General features: G+C 40.3%; 1 protein-coding gene across 4 annotated transcripts in view; it reads right to left on the bottom strand.

Moving 5' to 3' along the window:
- Window positions 1-544: 544 nt before the first annotated feature.
- The window catches only part of Dmc1 (DNA meiotic recombinase 1), a 41,321-nt gene continuing 25,050 nt past the window's right edge, over window positions 545-16,815 (bottom strand). For all 4 annotated transcript variants that reach the window (XM_087898973.1, XM_087898974.1, XM_087898972.1 and 1 more), the window contains 2 exons: window positions 6,301-6,417; window positions 545-748 (listed from right to left, as the gene is read on the bottom strand). In XM_087898973.1, coding sequence (XP_087755099.1) covers window positions 679-748; window positions 6,301-6,417 — 187 coding nt within the window. In that variant the 3' untranslated portion in view covers window positions 545-678. The remainder of the gene's footprint in view (window positions 749-6,300; window positions 6,418-16,815) is intronic.

The following is a 16,815-nucleotide window of genomic DNA, read 5'->3' as shown; positions in this document are numbered from 1 at the left end:
TATGTAACTAAAGCTGCCTAGGTCTCCCAAATATTGACATTACAAGTGTGCACCACCATACCCAATTATCACAATGCATTTTTAAAAAGTCTTTTCAACTTGACAAATCAAATGACTTAAAAGTTGGCTTACTGTTTCTCTCCTGTTGCTGTAAAGATGAATGTGCAAGTTGCCAGTATGAAGGCACGCCTTGAGTACACAACTCCTTGGTGTACTTTAAACATTCCCCTTGCACATCTACCTTTTGGGGAACAGCATCCAGTTCCATAGGTCACTGGTGCTGTGTCCCAGAGTTTGCTGAATGGGAAGTCTGGGAGAGTGGACACCTCTGAGCTCCTTGACTTTCTGTCTGTTCAGTGGCTCACTTTGAAAGTCAGAAGAAAGAGCACTGAGTACCTTTTCCCATACCCGACAGTCACATGTATGCATATGTGTTTATCAAGTGATTCAAGAATATGTATGCATATTTCTGAATCAACACACAGTGTATATTTAGTTGGTTACATATCAGGCTGGAACTTTTAAGATAAATATAAGCTTTAAATCTTTTTCTGACTTTCCTTTAATAACATACGGGGGAAAAAACAAACTCTTATTTCAAGATATAAATTCAAGACTGCTTTTCCATTTCTCCAGCTCCTAATAAGCACCAAGAAGCAATCTGTACCAATTCCCCACCTACTCCTTGGCATCCCCGATTCCTCCAGCAGTTATTGCGAAGGTGGCTTCATTTTCAGGCATCTCGGGGCTGCAGAATACAAGGGAACAGAAGTTTATAAAAAGCTCTCTTTCTATAAATACTGTGCACATGTCACAGTCGTCACGTTCCCATCAGTCTGAGTCTCCAGAGACACTGCAGCGCTGGTACAGCTAAATGTGGACTACAGATCTTACCTAGCAGTGTTATCAACCCTCGCAAACATTTGTTAAACAACTCTATATAAAGTTTTGAATGTCAAGAAAAATTGCCCCCAAACTTGGAAACAAGCAGGCAAATCAGGATAAACTGGGTGTTCTTTCAGGGTAGTTTGAGGCCTGTGGTGCAGATCCTATGTAGCTTGTCTGACTCTTTAGGGGTGCTCCTTTCTACAGGCTCTGCTAACAAAGGGGGAGCTGTAAAAGGCTTTGAGATAAACTCGGAGAGTCCTGGGCACTGCAATGGAAATCTGGTTGTCTAGCACATCCTTCAGTTACCTTATTCTGTAAGGGCTCTATGTATTCTGAGTTGTCATTAACTGCAAGCAGTGCAATTCTACCTGTTCACAGAAATATAAATTGTGAAGGTGGAATACCATTGACTACTGAACATTAATTAATCAATGAAAAGTAATGTGACTTAAAGGTCTTTGACAGGGAGCTGGGCTGTGGTGGTGCACACATTTAATCCCAGCATCAGGAGGAAGAGGCAGGCAGATCTCTGTGAGTTCAAGGCCAGCCTGGTCTACAAGAGCTAGTTCCAGGACAGGCTCCAAAGCTACAGAGAAACCCAGTCTCAGAAAAAAAAAAGTTTATTTTCATTTTATCTTCATTGTTGTTTTGCCATGGGTGTCAGGTCCCCTGAAACTGGAGTTACAGACAGTTGTGAGCTGCCATGTGGTGCTGGGAATTAAACCCAGGTTTTCTGGAAAAGCAGCCAGTGCTCTTAACCACTGTGTCATCTCTCCAGCCCTTCCAGATCATTTTTTTAAAGAGGGTCTTTCCTAAATCTAGAGCACTCTATTCAGCTACACATGCTCATCAAGCCCCCAGAGTCCTCTTGTCCTCCCAGTGCTGGGATTATAAATACATACCACCATACCCAGCTCTTAGGTGAGTACTACTGCGGCTCCTCCAAACTCAGGTCATCATGATTGTAAAGCAGGCACTCTACCCACTGAACCATCTTCCCATCCAGGAGAAGCTAACATTTAATTAAAGACTTGAAGTAGGGGCTGGAGAGATGGCTCAGTGGTTAAGAGCATTGCCTGCTCTTCCAAAGGTCCTGAGTTCAATTCCCAGCAACCACATGGTGGCTCACAACCATCTGTAATGACATCTGGTGCCCTCTTCTGGCCTGCAGACATACAGACAGAATATTGTATACATAATAAATAAATATTTTTTTTAAAAAAAGACTTGAAGTAGATGAGAAAGATGATTAGGCAAAGGGCTATGTGGGGAGGGTTATTCCAGACAGAGGAAAAAAGTGGGCAAAGACTCTAAAGTAGCAGCATGCCTAACAATGCCTTCACTGGAGGATCACAAGTTTAAGACCAACCTGGGCTACATAAAAGATCTTGCTTCAAAAAAATGACACGGTGTGTGTGGGGGCGGGGGGTGGATGGGAAAGACCAGTTGGTAGAGTTCTTGGCTCATATTGTTTGAAGCCCTGGCTTGAATCCCCAGCATTTCATGAAACCTGGGCTTGATTCTAAATTATGGGAAGCCTGGATCCTTTGCCAGGGTAGCAAGTGTTCTCAACTGCTGAGCTACCTCTTCAGCTTCTAGTTTTGATATCTTAAGCTCTGATCTACTTTTGGTATTTTGATATAAGATGTACATTTGTTTGTTTGCAACAGGGTCACACTCTCTAGCCCAGGAATTCACTATGTAGCCTAGGCTGACCTTACATTAGCAGTAATCTTCCTGTCTCAGCTTCCAAGTGCTGAGATTACAATCATGAGTCACCACACCTGACCTGAGTCAAGTGTTATGGAAACTTGACATGACTAACCTTGCTGACAATTTACTGTTCTGATTCCTTATTGAATTTGCAAAGCTGAAACAATCTCCTCGGCCAGTAAGAATGGCTGGAGTTGTTCACCTTCAAGATCTGTTGGAGGCCTGAATGAAGCGTGCAAATGACTAAACAGGTAGTTTAAATTCATTCATTTGTTAATTCAATGAATAGTCATTGAGAGTCTAACTGGTGTCAAGTCTCAGCTCATTGCGGGAAGATTAGTGAACTACAGTTAGTCCCTGTTGTGAGGGAGATGTACAGCAAACAGTTAGTTATAAGTGAGAATGAACAAAGTATATGGATGTAACTGGGTGTGGTATTCAGGCCTTTAATCCCAGCACTAGGGAGGCAGAGTCAGGCGGATCTCCATGAGTTATGGTCAGCCTGGTCCATGTAGCCAGCTCCAGGCCAACTAAGGAATACATAGTGATCTTCTCTTAAAAACAAAACAAAAAACAAACAACAACAACAACAAAGCAAGCTGGGTGGTGCTGGTTCACACGTTTTAATCCCAGCTCTCTGGAGGCAGGGGCAGGCAGATCTCAAATTCAAAATCCAGTGAGTTTGAGGCCAGCCTGGTCTACAGAGAGGGAGAACAGGCTCCAAAGCTACAGAGAAACTCTGTCGGGGGTGGGGTGGGGTGGGGAAACAACAACAAAAATCAAAACAACAACAAAAACAAGGGGGCGGGTATTTGGGTGGGACTAGAGAGATAATTTAGTGGTTAAAAGCACTCTTCCAGAGGACAGGAGTTGGATTCTTGGCACCCACATGGCAGCTGACAACTGTCCATCTGACTCCAACCCCAGGGGATTCAATGACCTCTTCTGGCTTCTGAGGGTACTAGGGACACATGAGACACACAGACATACATGCAGGCAAAATACCATACACATAAAAATATTTGTTTTAATTAAAAAAGAAAAGTGCTTAGGTTCTTGGCACAGCACTCTATCCAAGAAACAGACAATCAAATTCAAGTAATGAGACAGGTTCAACTATTGTAATTCAACAAGGAACATTTGTAGTCAATTTCTAGGAATGACTGAAGTTCAAAAACTACAGCATTTCTATAGGATGGCTTCTACAGGGACAGAAGAAAAGAAGGGTCTTGCAGATGTGGGAACTAATACTAACCCAATACTAACATTCTATCTGCTGTGGTCCATACTGAATCCAGATAAGTTCATTTGCTCTTTGAAAACTACTTCTCCCTCCCTAGAAGAGTTACCATAAGTCTTTGCTTTGTTCTTTGGGGTTGATTAATAATTCAGTCACAGATATTGCATTATCTGTTATGTCTCAGGCCAGCAAGTAGTATGTGACTGTCACATTTCTTTTTTTTTTTATTGTGTATACAGTATTCTGTCTGCATGTGTATCTGCAGGCCAGAAGAAGGCTCCAGACCTTACTACAGATGGTTGTGAGTCACCATGTGGGTGCTGGGAATTGAACTCAGGACCTCTGGAAGAACAGCCAGTGTTCTTAACCGCTGAGCCATCTCTCCAGTCCCGACTGTCACATTTCTTGTGTAGAGGGTATGACACATTATACAAGTCATTACAGATGGAATGGATGTAAAGTGTCATGAGAGCAGAAACTTGTCTTTTCTCTCTCTGTGGTATATGCTTCTGCATGCAAGTATGCACACTTGCCTGTGCGCATGTGGCAGCCAGAGGAGGATGCTGGATGTTTTCTTTTGTTACCTTCCATCTTATTTTTTGAGACAGTCTCTCACTGAACCTGATGCTCAATGTTTCAGCTAAGCTGTCTAGCCAGGGAGCTTCTGATATCCACTTGTTGTTGCCCTTTACCTGCTGCTGTCCCATTGTCCAGTGTTGGGGTTACAGGCTCATGCCTAGCCTAAGAGTGATAGGGATTTGAACTCAGGTCCTGCTGCTTTCACAGTAAATGCCTTCACCCACTGAGCTATCTCCCCCCCCCCAGACTTATCATTTTGGTTTTTTTTTTCCGTTTGTTTTTGTTTATTTTTTTGAGACAGGGTTTCTCTGTGTATCCTTGGCTGTCCTAGAACTTGCTCTGTAGACCAGGCTGGCCTTGAACTCACATTGCTCTACCTGGCTCTCCCTCCCAAGTGCACACACCACCACCAGGCTTGACTTGTAATTTTGTTTTGTTTACTGCTTTATCCCAAAAAACCTAGCATTGATGATACACAGTAAGTATTCCTGTAAATTTATACTTATAATTCTTTTCGTTGTTGTTTTTGTTTTGAGATTGGCTCTTTCCGTGTAGCTGTCTTGGAGTTCATAGCAACCTGCCTGCCTTAGCCACCAAAGTGCTAGGATTGGATGTATGTGCCACCATGTCCTACAATGCCTGGATAATTATTTAATAATTATTTATTTAAAAAAAAGAAAATAATTATTTATTTTTATTTTATTTGCATTGGTGCTTTGCCTGCATGTATGTCTGTTGAGGGTGTCAAATCTTAAAGTTACAGACAGTTGTTAGTTGCCATGTGGTGCTGGGATGAATCCAGGTCCTCTGGAAGAGCAGGCAGTGCTCTTAAACATTGAACCATCTCTCCAGTCTGTAGTATGAGGGGGCCGGCTTGTTGGGGTTTTCGTTTTTGTCCAGTACCACACAGCCGGCAACTCCCAAGGAAAATCACACACAGGACTCCATAAGGTTATAAACTGATTGGCCCATTAGGTCAGGCTACTTATTAGTTTTTATAACTTATCTTAACCCATTATTTTGATCTATGTTAGCCACATGGGCTCAGTACCTTTCTCAGTGTGACAGCTTACATGTTGCCTCTTCGGTGGTCTGTGCAGGAGTGGCTGAGAGAGCTTCTGTTTCCAGAATACTCCCAGTCTCTTTGCTCCACCCCTACTTCCTGTCTGGCTTTCCCGCCTATACTGCCTGCCTGGCCAATCAGCGTTTTATTAAAATATGATTGACAGAATACAGATAATTCTCCCGCACCACCAGTCCTGCCTAGATATTTATAATTCTTAGTTAAGCAAGAAAAGTCTTAGTCAGGCGGTGGTGGCACACGCCTTTAATCTCAGCACTTGGGAGGCAGAGGCAGGTGAATCTCTGTGAATTCGAGGCCAACCTGGTCTACAAGAGCTAGTTCCAGGACAGGCTCCAAAGCTACAGAGAAACCCTGTCTGGAAAAACAAAAACAAAACAAAACAAAAAAAGTCTCAGGTCCTCCATATGTCTAGAAATGAGCTGAAGCTGGACATTAGACAAAATCTAGTATTCCTCAGGAACTTGTGAAATGGGTTTTCCATTGGTAAAATGAATCTCTCCCCCCAGCTACTCTTCTCCTTATAATTCCTAGAACCTAACAGCCTTCAACTAAAGTAAACGTGATGTCATTGCTTGCTTCACTATATGCTCTGAATGTCAGAGACTGATAATGTGACTATGGACTAGATCCCTAGTACATAGTGCATAGGTGGTACTTCCTGATCAGTGACATAATATTTAAGAAGGAAACTCAAGCAAATCGTATCTGCCAGGGAGTAAGTATAGTCTTTCAGGGTTAGCAATTTTGTTTAAAGGCACACGCACAGGATCTTAAGAAGAATAAAAAAAATATATACCTGTCATAAATCTTGGCAATCCTCAATTCTCCTCTTCCCTTTCTCAAGCTTATTCTTGTTGTTGAAGCATGAGCCAGAATGTGTCCACCAATGGGTTTTTTGGGATCTGCCTGGAAGCTGAATCAATAAAACATTTCTTCAGGTTTCATTTGGTTATACAGTGATATTTACAAGGAAGAGGTAGCCTCTGTAAGTAGAATAGCAAGGATAGAGTGACTGTGTATTCTGTATGTGTGTGTAAGAATTTTGGAGGTCAACCTCATGTGTGCCTTAGGAATCATCTACCTTATCTTAGGCTCTCTCTGGAACCTGGTGGACTTGGTGATTAGGCTAGGCTGGCTAGCCTGAGATTGGCTTGTTAACTGGCTTTTTTGGAGATAGGGTTTCTGTGTATAGCTCTGGCTGTCCTAGAACTCAACTCTGTAGACCAGGCTGCTCTCAAACTCAGAGAGCCTTCTGCCTCCCAAGTTCTGGGATTAAAGGTGTGTGCCGCCACCACGCAGCTAATTTTTTTGTAAAGATTTATTTTAGTGTATATGTGTCTATGTGTGTGAACTCGTACCAGTTGTTTCAGTTATTTACTATAGTAACGGAAACTTAACAAACTTAACTAGAGTTGTACTCATTTTCTCCTTCATTCAGATTTTTTTTCTTGTTCAAGCAAGTCCTCTTATGTCTTGATGCCTTTGCATAAAACTTTACTTTTGAAATGAAAGCCCTTTCCCTCACTGAGTTTAGTCAAGTAGTTCCCACTCATCCCGTAGGTGCCTCCTACTAGGAACCCGCAGCTCTGTGGTCTCCTGCCATGCTGAGTACTTTTCTATTAGAGCATACTTGTGGTCTGGGGGTGCAACTCAGGAATAGAGTGCTTGCCCAGCATGTGCAAAGCATCCCAGTATCACAAAGAGAAAGAATCCTTCACTGTTACTTTAAATAATCCCTATTCACCTGATGTCTAAGTAAGTTTATCATATGACGGTCTTTCATGAACACCGCAAAAAACACTGAAGATACTTTGGCTCTCCTTTGTCTAGGTCTTTCTGGACATAGGCTTGTAACCTCTCTTCAAAGAAACTATATACCAAGGACTGTTTGAAACAGTTTCTAAAAGAAATGCAAATATAAAGATGGGCATAGTGACACACACCTTTAATATCATAACTCTAGTGGCAGAGGCAGGTGGATCTCTGTGAGTTCAAAGTCAGGCTGCTCAACATAGGGAGTTCCAGCCTAGCCAGGGTTACATAGTGAGACCCTGTCTCAAAGATAAAATAAAATGTAAAAAGAAAGGCAAATATAAATGAGACAGTTTTTCAGCTCTCCCAGTTGAAGTAACCCCCCCTCCCACTGGCTGTTCTGGAAACCTGTCTACAAACAGCACAGTGGAGCTTCTAGATAAATAGCCAACATTTTTTTTTTAGCAAATTACTGTTTGCTAATCCTATGTGGTCCCCTGCACAAGGGAGAAGAGGTCCCATTTCCTGTCCTTGATAGCTCCAGGTGTAAAAGTTGGGTATTAACAATGTCATCACCACAGGCAGATGAGCTATATGGAGGGATTACTACAGGCTGTTCAAAAAGGCTGTGAAAACATATAGAAATGATATTATAGCTACAAAACAGTTATCAAAATGATTCAAACTTTGAGATTGTATTTAATCAAAATAGACTATGAAATAATATCAGTCTTAACTTTGAATTTTAAGGCAATTAAAATTTTGTTTGCTTTATCAACAATTCTGTGTACATTTGTGTATGGAATTTGTAGCCCTTAACATTTATTATGAAACCAATACTTTGACAATTTAATGAAAAATACAGAATCCCATCTAGCAAAATGAACACATATACACACACATATAAAATTTTTATATAAGTTTAGGAGTGCTATTGAACCTCCCTCCTGACATACATGAATATGAATTATAATAATCAAGATTTACTGAGTCCTCAATGTATCAAAGACATTCTTTTTTTTTTAAATATTTATTTATTTATTTATTATGTATAGAATATTCTTTCTGTCTGTGTATATGCCTGCAGGCCAGAAGAGGGCACCAGACCTCATTACAGATGGTTGTGAGCCACCATGTGGTTGCTGGGAATTGAACTCAGGACCTTTGGAAGAGCAGGCAATGCTCTTAACCACTGAGCCATCTCTCCAGCCCCCTCAAAGACATTCTTTTAAGTCATCTATATTTCACTTTGCTTGGATTTAATATTTACTAATAATTTGAATTAAAAATTGGATTCTGCTAGAGGCCTATGTATAGCGAAATTACATTCACTGGTTATATGAACTTGAAATATAGTTATATTTTCCTTATCAGACTAGTAATCTGTCTTTTTGCCGAGTCTTATGAGCTAGTTTTATTTAAGTTTCCCCTGAGAGAAGAATTTTCTGACCCAGTCACATCTCTGCTTAAAGGCTAAGGATCCTAAACAATGGTCATTGCACTAGAATAATAAGTGTATCCCTGCAAATTCTTTGGGGGTAGCAAGATGCTAGTTTTCCCTCTGGCAGGTACAGCCTAGTGTGTTGTGTGATTTATGAATTAAATGTGAGTTCAAAGTCTGGTTTGTCAGTTCTGTGACCTCAGGAAAACTGCTTAAGCATTCTGTTTCTGATTCTTCATGAGACATAATAATGGTACCAAATGATAGAACAACTGTAAGAATAAGATGAAGTAATTCAGGTAAAGTGTTAGCCTAGTGACTACAGCTATTATTTATCTGCTTTTCTAATCTTGACTCAAACATGTACTACCTATTTACTTTACCCAGTTTCTTTCATAATAAAATGGGGAATAAGGTGGACGCCTGACCTTTTAGGACTGTTGTGAGGACTCAAGATACTAAGAATAACTTATTGGGAGTCACTGTGTACTGGGTACCATGACTGATCATGGTACTGATACACATAAGCTCTACCCTGACAGCAAACTTATCACACAAGATATCCTCAATAGGGGCTGGAGAGATGGCTCAGGGGTTAAGCACACTTCCAGAGGTCCTGAGTTCAATTCCCAACAACCACATGGTGGTTCACAACCATCTATAATGAGATCTGGTGCCCTATACTGATCTGCAGGTATACATATAGTATATATATGTATATTATGTACCCATGCACTGTATACATAATACATAAATTTTAAAAAGATATCTTCAATAAATGGTAGTTATTATCTAAATAACCAGTTTAATTTAAACCATCATCTTTCAATGAAATATAATCCAAGAAATTTTTCTTAGTGTCTGTACTTCCTGACTACTGCAGCAGTCACAGTCTTGAGGTGACATACAAGAAGGTGGCATAGCACCCCACATTCTTCTAGAGGGCTTTAATTTACATCTATTTCTGACCAAGTTAATAGCATCAGAAAGCCTCCCACGTCCCTCCTATAGCCTTTTACATTTTCTTCCCTTCTCTTTTCCTTTTTCTTGGAAGAATGAGGGAGCAGGTGGGGGTAGATTCTAGGAATAAGGAGGAACTGAAAGAGATTTTTCCACTTTGGTTGAACAGGACATAGCAGATTCTATCATTCTGATCTTCTTACTCCAAATTATCAGAGGTCATGAAGAATAGTTCTGAGACGAAATGAGATAGGATGGAAGAACACAGTGCAACTAAGAAGCACCAACTTCTTTTCTTTCTGGTTGTTTTGTTGTGGTGGTGGTAGTAGTACTGGTGGTGAGGAATGAACCCAGAACTTTGTGCATGATATGTATGCTGTCTATTTTTATGTTAACTTGACACAAGCTAAAGTCATCTGAGAGAATGGAGCCTCAGTTAAGAAAATGCCTCCGTAAGATCTTACTGTAGACAAGTCTATAAGGCATTTTCTTAGTAATTGATGGGAAAGGGCTCATCCCATTGTGGGTGATGCCTTCCCTGGGCTAGTGGTCTTGGGTTCTGTAAGAAAGTAGGCTGGGGCCGGATGGTGGTGGCACATGCCTTTAATCCCAGCACTCAGGAAGCAGAGGTATGCAGATATCTGTGAGTTTGAGGCCAGACTGGTCTACAAGAGCTAGTTCCAGGACAGGCTCCAAAGCTACAGATGAAACCTTGTCATGAAAAAACAAGCAAGCAAGCAAGAAAACAAACAAACAAAAAAGAAATCAGGCTGAACAAGCCACAGGGAGTAAACCACTAAGCAGCTACCCTTCATGGCCTCTGCATCAGCTCCTGTCTCCAGGTTCTTGAATTTCTTTGAGTCCTTGTCCTGACTTCCTTCAGTGATGGACTATGATGTGAAAGTATAAGAGGAAATAAACCCATTTTCCCCAACTTGCTTTGGTCATGGTGTTTCTTCACAGCAACAGAAACCCTAACTAAGACACTAGGCCAATACTCTTCCACTAAACTACATATCTCTGCCCAAGGAGCATCAGCTTCAAAGTCAAAGATGTATGGGACTCAAATCCCGACTTCCTTAGTTTTAGTTGTATGACTGCGTGAACAGTAAATATTCTGAGCTGCCTATTTTTAAAAATTAGGAATATACATAATACCACCTTAAATTCTGTCAGAGTGTAGACCAGGCTATAGAGCAAGCCAGACAATGGGACTCTTGGTGCTTTTGATTTGAAGGGTCAAGGTGAAAATCTGAGAAGGGGTCCATTGAGGAGATAAAGGTTGAATGAAACAGAATGAGGAGGAGGCTTTAAAATAAGGGAAACACGGGAAGAAAAGAGTACACCTATCATTTTAAAGAGAAGAATTGGTTTATTAAAAAGAATATTGGGGCATGTTTTTAATCTCAACACTCAAACACAGAGATCTGTCTGCCTCTGCCTCCTCAGGCCAGCCTGGTCTACATAGTGAGTTCTAGTCCAGCCATGGTTACATAGAGAGAGACCCTGTCTCAACACATGTCCCCGAGCCCTGACCAAAAGAAAAAAAAAACATATGTTTAAGAAGTTTTGTTAGCCAGGCATAGAGGCACATGCCTTTAGTTCCAGCATTCAGGAAGCAGAGGCAGGCAGAACTCTCTGAGTTTGAGGCCAGACTGGTCTACATAGCAAGTTCAGGACAGCCAGGGCTTTCTCAACAATAATAAGAAAGGAAAAGAAAGTAGAAAGGAGGAGAAGGAGGAAGTGGTGGTAGTTGCTATTATTAAGTAATATATCCATCCTTTCTGTCTGCTCCTAAAATATGCACACACAAAAATTAAAAGCCTACAGCCTTCCATCTTTTGAAACTGGAGTTCTTGTTTGGTGGGGAAGGATGGGGAGAGGTGCAACCACATATTGAGACATATAGTTTCATAGAAAACTACAAGAAGATGGAAGAGAGCTGAGTTACATCAGAGTCACATGAGAATTACTTAAGTTTACACAGAATGGATGGGGTTCAAATAATCTAAACACTTTGCATAAGACCACTATGCTAGTGACTCTAAACATATTACTTCTTTATTTAAGCTGACAATGTAAGCCATAGGTTGATATGCTTAATGAATAAGTTATACATTCACAAGACTGCAGATGTTCTGGATGGCTTTTTGTTAAGAAACAAACATGCTGGTGGTGGGCTAGTTGTCTTGGGTTCTATAAGAAATCAAGTTGGCCAGGTGGAGGTGGTACACACCTTTAATCCCAGAATTTGGGAGGCAGAGACAGGCAGATCTCAGTGAGTTTAGAGGCTAACCTGGCCTACAAAGTGAGTTCTAGGACAGTCAGGACTGTTACAGAGAGAAACCCTGTCTTGAAAAGAAAGAAGAGAGAGAGAGAGAGAGAGAGAGAGAGAGAGAGAGAGAGAGAGAGAAGGGAAACACAGACACACAATAGTACGTGGTGACATCATGGTCTCTCTTGGAGCTTATTTGTCTTGGTATGCAGCTTTTTTGTTGTTGTTGTTGTTGTTTTTGTTTTGTTTTTTGTTTTTTTTGTTTGTTTGTTTATCGAGACAGGGTTTCCCTGTGTAATAGTCCTAGCTGTCCTGGAACTAGCTCTTGTAGACCAGGCCTTGAACTCACAGGGATTCACCTGCCTTTGCCTCCTGAGTGCTGGAATCAAAGGCATGAGCCACAATGGCCCAGCTGGTGTGCAGCTTCTTATGCTCACCTTCTGGCTTGTTATCTCTAGGATCCATCGGCTGGATCGTTGCAGTCCTAATGTCTGGAGCTGTAGCCTCATCTAGGAGCTGTTGCTCTGCTGTATCATACAGCCGCTCCTCGCCTCTATAATTTTGTTCTTTTTTAATACGACATGCCATCAAGTATAATGCATGGGATACAAGCCTCAATTATTGTCAGTGTACTTAGGGATTCATACCAATTATAGTGATATTTCTGACAGGCTCCAGGCGAGCCGCAGCTTGGAGTTCCTCAACACCAAGAAACAAGATATTTTATTTATGGGAGGGTTTCTAATAGCATTTGAAATCCTTTAGTTTAAAACTGTCCCCTTTTTCATTTAGATGTGATAATTTTGTGCTTTATACAAAGACATGTATTTAATCTGTACTGTTATAATTTAATATACTTCAGAACATACTAATTATAGTGAGCCTTGTTTCCTTACAGCTTGGCTAGGTGGAAGAGATATTTCACAGCAGATTTACCCTGCAAAAATACTAGGCTTTGTTATCACTGCTGGATTTCTGCTTAGCTCTCTTCATTATAAATCTCTCCATTCTGCCTCCCCTCCAGTTATTTCCTTTCTGCCACCTCTCAAATCTTCTTTCACTGCCTTACAGGAGTTAAGTTCAAGATGGTTTTACTCTTTTCGAAACTTTTTACAAATACAAGAAAAAAGAACCTCTATCTGGCCTAATTTCCACTGATTTCTTTTACCTTGTAACTCTAGAGTGACAGTTTTGGCCTCCTCAGTGTTTCCTCCCCACACCTGAAGAGAGAACAGTGCTCTTTAACTTGTACTGTTTTATCTGAATGCAACCCACTTCCTCCCTCTGAGCCAGTGAGTCATTTTCTCTTTTTAAAGCAAGCCTTAAAAATCTTCCATTTCTCTTTAGTTTAAAATTAATCTCTTTGTTAAGTACTTTATGTCCTGTGTACAAAAGACATTTCATAGAGAAAAGATTGCTTTAAACACTAGAGGACTACACTACAGATGATGTGATGTGGGACATACCGAGACCTTAAAATGTTTAGTTAAATAGCAAAATCGATGTCATTTATCTTTCTTCTTTATGGAAACAAAGGCTTTTGTCTTTCATTGGCTAATGAATTCTCAGAATCTTGTTACCTAGTAGATTTTCAATAAATATTTGAACTAATAAATGGTTGGTTTTCTTCTCAATCTTTTATTTTTTGGAAGGGAGAGAGATTGGACGCACATGCTAAGTGCACATCCTACCACTAAGCTATACTTTGTTTCCACAGTATTTTATATTTTAGCTTTCTTTTTACTATTCACATAGCTAATATTTTCCACATAACTAAGTAGAAAATACTCATAAAAGGTATCGAAAAGCGAGAGATAAACCAAAATGTAAAAGATGTAGAAGTTTGCTAAGGTAAGCTTTTAAATGCCTGAAGAGGGCTGGAGAAAGCACAGTGGTGAAGAGCACTGGCTACTCTTGCAGAGGACCCATATTTAGTTCCCACTGCCCACATGATGGCTCACAACCATCTGTAACTCCAGTTCCAGGTAATCTGGTGCCTTTTGTTGACCCTATCGGGTACCACGCATACATGTGTTGCACATACATACATATAGGCACTTAAACATATAAAGCAAATAAAAATGAATTAATAAATAAAATTTTAATGTGCCCGAAGAGAGGCACATTCATTTCAGGACAACTTAGGGAATTTGCACTAATGTTTCAAGTATCTGTTAGTATCTATGCCTATGTTTCATTTTATATACACCTAATAGAAGCAGTGCCTTGGTTTAAAGCAAAATCACCTTGTTTTGCAACATTGAAGCAATGATTAATTTAGACAAGATTTATTGACGGGGCTAAAATAAATGATGAAATCTTTTTGCAAAACATGGTATTACACAACCTGTATTATCACCCACAAATTACTGAATTTCCAAGAGATGTTTTTGTGCCTTTTCTAATGAACTTTCACAAACAACATCTATTTTTGTGGTCTAATTGGCAGGGGTTTTTGTTTGCTTTGTTTTTTCAGACAGTATCTCACTATGTAGATAGAGCCAGATGACCTTGAATTTATAGATCTACTTGGCTCCTCTTCCTGAGTGCTAGGATTTATGCATCACCACACCTGGCTCAAGAATACTATCTTAATGTCATGGTCAAACTTAACGCCTTGGGTTTTGGTTATTATTTTTTTTTTAAAGATTTATTTATTTATTATGTACACAACATTCCTTCCATGTATGCTTGCATATCAGAAGAGGGCACCAGATCTCATTATAGATGGCTGTGAGCCACCATGTGGTTGCTGGGAATTGAAACTCAGGACCTCTGGAAGAGCAGTCAGTGCTCTTAACCTCTGAGCCATCTCTCCAGCCCCTGTTTTGTTTTTTGAGAAAAGATTTCACTATGTAGTTTTGCCTGACCTAGAACTTGCTATGTAGACCAGGCTGGCCTTAAACTCACAGAGATCTGCCTACTTCTGCCTCTTGAATGCTGGGATTAAAGGTGCACACCCTCTTGCTGAATGATGGTGGTGCACTCCTTTAATCCCAGCACTCGGGAGGCAGAAGCAGACAGATCTCTGTGTGTTCGAGGTCAGCCTGGTCTACAGAGTTGGTGCCAGACAAGCTCCAAAGCTACACAGAGAAACTCTGTCTTGAAAAACAAAAACATCAGGGTGGTGGTGGCGCACACCTTTAATCCCAGCACTTGGGAGGCAGAGGCAGGTGGATCTCTGTAAATTCGAGGCCAGTCTGGTCTACATAGCGAGTTCCAGGACAGGCTCCAAAGCTACAGAGAAACCCTGTCTCAAAAAAACAAAACAAAAAAAGAAAAACAAACAAACAAAAAGGTGTGCACCAACACACCTGACCAAATTTAGCACTTTAGTAAAGGGGAAAACTGCCATGTCGTGCCTGGTAACATAATATACCGAAGGTTCAAATACCATTTAGATATAAGTTTTTCTGTCAAAAGCATTTTACATTTAAAATAATGAGAAAAAAAACAGGAAGAAGGGGAGTGGGGGAAAATGTATAGCTCAATTAAAAACAAGTATAAAAATATGAAAAAAATGAGAAAAAACAATCAGAGTCAGCTAGTTCAGCAGATAAAGGCATCTGCCACAAAGCCTGACAGAGTTTAATACCCAGAATTCACATGGGAAAAGAGGAAGTTGACTTCTGCAAATTGTGTGTGTGTGTGTGTGTGTGTGTATACATAAACAAAATACTTGAAAAAATTTTTAATCAACTTCAAATTGAGGGATACTGAAAACAGTTGTCCTGCTGTTGAAAATATTATTGCCTTAAGGAGCTGGAGAGATGGTCCAGCAGCTAAAAACAAGTATTGACTGCTCTTAAAGAAGACCTGAGTTCTGTTCTTGGCACCCATGTTGAGAGGCTGATAAACTGCCTGTAACTTTAGCTACAGGGGAATCTAACACCCTCTTCTGAACTCCATAAACATGTGCACTCACATGTGTACATACCCACACACAGACATACACATATGATTAAAAATAAAATAAATTGCTTTACTGTGGTGGCACACACCTTTAATCCCAGCACCTGGGAAGCAGAGGCAGGAAGATCTCTGAGTTGAAGGTCAGCCTGGTCTACAAAGCAAGTTCCAGGACAGCCAGGGTTGTTATATAGAGAAACCCTGCCTTGAAAAACCAAAGCCAACCAACCAAACAAAACCTAAAACATAAAAATAAAAACAATTTTTTAAAAATTTTAAGCCAAATCTCAGTATCATAAAAAATCTAACAAGATTGAGGAGCTATTTTGATTAAAGGAGACTAGAGAGACTCAGTAAGTAGGCGAAATGCATGCCCTTAGCTGAGGACCGTGAATCTAAAACAATCTCTTTATAGCAATTATAAAGAACATTGTCAGAACAACTAGAGAAACTTGGATATCAGATAGCATTACTGTTGATGTTAAACAGCATCTGTTAATTGTTCTGTGCTTATGAAGAAGAATGTTCTTGCTTTTAGAAGACATATGCTGAAATATTAAGTGGTGAACCGTCAGTGTCTACAAACAATACTCAACAATCAGAAAAAAAAAGCCAGACAATTCTCAAATGGATCACACATAACAAATAGAATATATGTTGCCAGATGATGGCGTTGCAAGCCTTTAATTTCAGCACTCAAAAGGCAGAGGCAGGTGAATCTCTGTGAGTTCAACACCAGCCTGGTCTACAGAATGAGTTCCAGGACAGGCTCCAAAGTTACACAGAGAAATCCTGTTTCAAAAAACCAAAAAAAAGTTAATATATGTCTATGCATGTATTTATGGACATACATGACTATATAGGCCAGACAAAAAAGATTTCACAGATGTGCATGCTAGCATGCATGTTCATAAGAGAAAAGAGAGAGAGAGGAAGAGGGACAGAGGGAGGGAGGGAGAGAGTGTGTATTGCAA

Source organism: Myodes glareolus, chromosome 19 (genome assembly GCF_982192425.1).
Source record: "Myodes glareolus chromosome 19, mMyoGla1.1, whole genome shotgun sequence".
NCBI classification, from domain to species: Eukaryota; Metazoa; Chordata; class Mammalia; order Rodentia; family Cricetidae; genus Myodes; species Myodes glareolus.
The sequence above is the reverse complement of the archived record's forward strand: the minus strand, read 5'-3'. Positions and strand labels throughout refer to the sequence as shown.